At 39.1% G+C, this 3966-nt stretch overlaps 2 protein-coding genes across 2 annotated transcripts; both read right to left on the reverse strand.

The window, feature by feature from the left end:
- LOC104415212 (major strawberry allergen Fra a 1-3) lies at positions 1–878 on the reverse strand. Its single transcript, XM_010026463.3, has 2 exons — positions 621–878; positions 1–521 (listed from the first exon to the last, which is right to left on the reverse strand). The coding sequence occupies exons 1-2, from the start codon at positions 802–804 to the stop codon at positions 226–228; spliced, it is 480 nt and encodes a 159-aa protein (XP_010024765.2). The 5' UTR covers positions 805–878; the 3' UTR covers positions 1–225.
- A 2243-nt stretch (positions 879–3121) lies between these two features.
- Positions 3122–3966, reverse strand: LOC104415213 (major pollen allergen Que a 1). The gene is made up of 2 exons (XM_010026464.3): positions 3716–3966; positions 3122–3627 (listed from the first exon to the last, which is right to left on the reverse strand). The coding sequence occupies exons 1-2, from the start codon at positions 3896–3898 to the stop codon at positions 3553–3555; spliced, it is 258 nt and encodes an 85-aa protein (XP_010024766.2). The 5' UTR covers positions 3899–3966; the 3' UTR covers positions 3122–3552.

The following is a 3966-nucleotide window of genomic DNA, read 5'->3' on the forward strand; positions in this document are numbered from 1 at the left end:
ATTTATAATACATTGGATTGCACGTTGCTTTTTCAATTTTTATTTCGGCATGACCTTACACACAATTATCACATCCTTTAGAAGATACAATACAAATCACACAAGACAAACATTTCCTCACCCAAAGGCTCCGAGGCAGAGCTAAAAAGGAAACAGAAGATATGATACAAAATTTCCACCCGATTTACTACATAATCACTCGAGAAAGGATTTTGATGAAAGCATTTAGGCGCAAACATTGGAGTTGGCCAGAAGGTACTCCTCAACAGCCTTGAACAATCCCATAGCTTTGTCTTTACCCTTCTTGATGTCCTCCTCCTTCAGCTCAGCACCCTCCTTAACATGGTACTCGCTGGTCATCTTGCAGATGCATCCGCTATCAGCTGCGACGAATCTTACTTCTTCTACGATGAAGTCGATCTTGTCGAACTTGATATCGCTTTCTATTAGAGTATATTTACAGTAATAATTATCTGCATCGAGAGCATTGATCTTGTGCTTCGTGTACTTGATGTGGGCAGCTGTTATATAAATTCATGAAAGTGGAGAATTTAATCCTCAATATTTTGCAGTTTATGTATATACTCGACATAGTACAAATGCACATACTACCGACTTACTTTCACCATAGTCGGTCTTCTTGATGCTACCAACTCCGCCTTCTCCCTCAATGAACTCCACGCTCTTGATGCCCTCGGGAATAATCATGGGTAGGATATTGTGTGACTCAAGGACCAAAGCCTTGAACATCCTTGATGGGGCAATTACACTCGTGACCTCTCGCGAGTAGTTGATGATTCCCATACTTGCCTTGTAAGAATTAACGAGATATGAACTCAAAGAAGGTAATGGAAGGGTTTGGTGTGATTGCTAAGGAAGAAGGCTTAAGCTGATGATGGTGAAAAAGAAAGGTACATGGTATTTATAGATGTGCTACATAGTGTTGCACCCCACCGTCATTCAATATTCAATGCACACCGAGTTTGACTAGTCAGCCTCCTAAGCCGACTTCTTTGCTTATTAGGTGGAGTCATCAGTCATCTGGAAGAAAAAAATGGAAGGGGACATACACTTATGATTATATATTACGAATCCCTGATGTTGCGGGTTTTTTAATGTGACCTTGAGTTGCCCTTATACTTTATCCTAATCTTGGTTCATAATTTAAATTTTATTTGGTACTTTTTGTGCAATTCCAAATATGAATTCAATCTTATTGATGAAATTAAGAACTTGAAATTCAACGGCCCCTTATTTTCTCCTTTTTCTCCTTGTTTAATGTTATAATTGTTTTACCATTAAATGGGTTTTACTGATCAGTAAGAAAATCAAAGAGGCAAAGGGAAAGAAAAGCTTTGACTAACAAAGATGGAGATTTCGACTTCTCCCACAAAGAAATCCAGCCGTCATAGTACAGTGAAGCTAGTCTATCAGGCGCTATGTAAGAGCTCCGTGCAATCCTTCAGTTTATTTGAGATTACGCTTAATGCTGCTTGATTGACCGCTTTCAAGGAAACATCTGGAAATTTTCAAGGTTTACTTTCAGTCATATACGATATTTCATAATTTTTAATTGTGCAATTCTTTAAATAAATAAATAAAACATTGAGCCATTTTTGTTCTTTTAGTTGACTTTTCACAAAATATGAGGCTTCCACACGGACATGACTAGCGGAAAAGAATTTCATCATAAGCCATTCCAATCAACTTATTAGCATGTACTAGTTATATGATCATTAAATTTTGATTTAATATGCAACGCGGTCCATGAAATTTTACTTTATTCAATGTGATCTCTAAATTTTTAATATATGTTCAATGTAGTCCCCGAATATATAAAAATGTTCAATAGTGTCTATTAATTAATTCAATATTGAATATTTTCATATAGTCTAAGAACCTATACCCATTGATTTGATACACGAGGGATAATATGGTTAGAACACAAAAATAGGGAGTGTCTAAACTAAAGGAGGAGTGGAAAAAGTGCAGCCTTTTAATTTTAAATGTCATAAAGATGCATAGAAGTGCCTTAAGTGCACACGGCTTTAAAACGCATTACACAGATTAAAGGGACCAAGCCTCATAAAGGCTCTCAGGACTCCCCCTAAGTGATGCGGGACAGGAAAAAAGCCCTTAGCCTCACCCGCATACTGCCAAGGCGATCTTAGTCCGTCCCTCCGTACTGCCCCTCTTAGTCCGTTCCTCTGTACTGCCCCGAGTCTGGGTCATCACATTCTCCCCCCTTAAGGCACAGCATCACATTCTCCCCCCTTAAGGCATAGCACCCTCGCTGTGGCCCCACATGCTGCGAGAGTCGGCTCTAATACCATTTGTAAGGACCTAGGCCCACTGTGTAATATTGTCCATTTTGGACACTGAATCCTTACGGCTTTAAAACGCATTACACATATTAGAGGGACCAAGCCTTATAAAGGCTCCCAGGACTCCCCCTAAGCGATGTGGGACAGGAGAAATGCCCTTAGCCCCACCCACGTACTGCCGAGGTGATCTTAGTCTATCCTTCCGTACTGCCCCGAGTCTGAGTCGTCACACCTTGGATTTGTAAATAGTCAATTATCCATTGTCATGTTAAAGCTTCATAACATCAAATGTAAATTAAGATTGCATGCTTAGATTTACCTATCGATAATGATAAAATGAAGTCATACGTTGATTGAAACTTACACTTTGTCACGAAATTCATGTTGTTGTGAGTTGCATGCTGGTAATGAAATTGAATGCTGTATTACTGGGAGCGGATTCGTTCCTATCAATTATTTTGGATTTATGTGTTCTTCGTGGACACAAGGTGTATTGATTTTGCATTGGATACATGCCCATTTGAACCTGTCTTTAAAACTTTAGACGATGCATTGATGACCTGGCTCATTTAAATATGAGTTTAAAATGGGATTTTGATCCATTTTGCCGCATCTTATTCTCTCTTTGAAGTAAATGGAAGTTACAAGAAGTCGTGAAAACATAGTAAAGTAGAGATCCCCTTGATAGCCTTAAAGAGAGATCTTTTATTTCTATTTCTATTTTTATTTTTTTTTTTGGGAGAGGGTGCGCAAAATCGATGATGTGGCAATCTAATTTATTGCATTGCTCATTGCCCTCTTTGAAGTCTTATTTCCACTTGACCTTACACACACAATTATCAAATCCTTTAGCAAATAGATATCACACCCAAAAAAACACCTTTGCCACACCAAACAGCTCCATGGTAGATCCACAAGAAGAAGAAAAGGTAAAATACAATACAAATTGTCCAATCACTTCTTATAATATCACTTTGAAGAATTTTGAAAGCTGAAAAGATGAGCATCTAGGCGCAAACATCAGGATTGGCCAAGAGGTACTCCTCAACAGACTTGACTAGTCCCATGGCTTTCTCTTTACCCTGCTTGATGTCATCCTCCTTGAGCTCACAACCTTCCTTAGCATGGTATTCACTGGTCATCTTGCAGACGCTTCCACCGTCAACCGCAACAAACTTCACCTCATAGACGACAAAGTCGATCTTGTCAAATTGGACGCCGGTCTCAATCAAAGTGTATTTGCAATAACAGTTATCCACATCAAGAGCATCAATCTTGTGCTTGGTATACTTGATGGGGGAACCTGTTAATCAATTCATGAAAAGCAAATAATACTAAGTTCCATAATTCATATATTGTAGTGGTAATTGTTCAAGTATAATTAGTCTTACTTTCGGCAAAGTAAGTTTTCTTGATGCTACCGCTCCACCTTCTCCCTCAATGAATTCGACGCTTTTGATGCCCTCGGGGACGATCATGGGGATGATGTTGTGCGAGTCGACGATCAAAGCCTTGAACATTCTCGATGGGGCAATAGCGGATTTGAACTCTTGAGAGTAGGTGATGACGCCCATGTTTGCCTCCTAAGAAACAAAGAGTGAAATGAACTCAAGAAGGTGAAATGTGATTGCTATTAGTGAAG

This window comes from Eucalyptus grandis, chromosome 8 (assembly GCF_016545825.1).
Source record: "Eucalyptus grandis isolate ANBG69807.140 chromosome 8, ASM1654582v1, whole genome shotgun sequence".
NCBI lineage: Eukaryota > Viridiplantae > Streptophyta > Magnoliopsida > Myrtales > Myrtaceae > Eucalyptus > Eucalyptus grandis.

Excerpts from the sequence above, each read along its gene's own strand:
- LOC104415212 (XM_010026463.3), bottom strand. The coding sequence starts at position 804 with ATGGGAATCATCAACTACTCGCGAGAGGTCACGAGTGTAATTGCCCCA. Across the intron at positions 522-620 it reads GAAGACCGACTATGGTGAAA|CTGCCCACATCAAGTACACG; the intron begins GTAAGTCGGTAG and ends TTTATATAACAG.
- LOC104415213 (XM_010026464.3), bottom strand. The coding sequence starts at position 3,898 with ATGGGCGTCATCACCTACTCTCAAGAGTTCAAATCCGCTATTGCCCCA. Across the intron at positions 3,628-3,715 it reads GAAAACTTACTTTGCCGAAA|GTTCCCCCATCAAGTATACC; the intron begins GTAAGACTAATT and ends ATTGATTAACAG.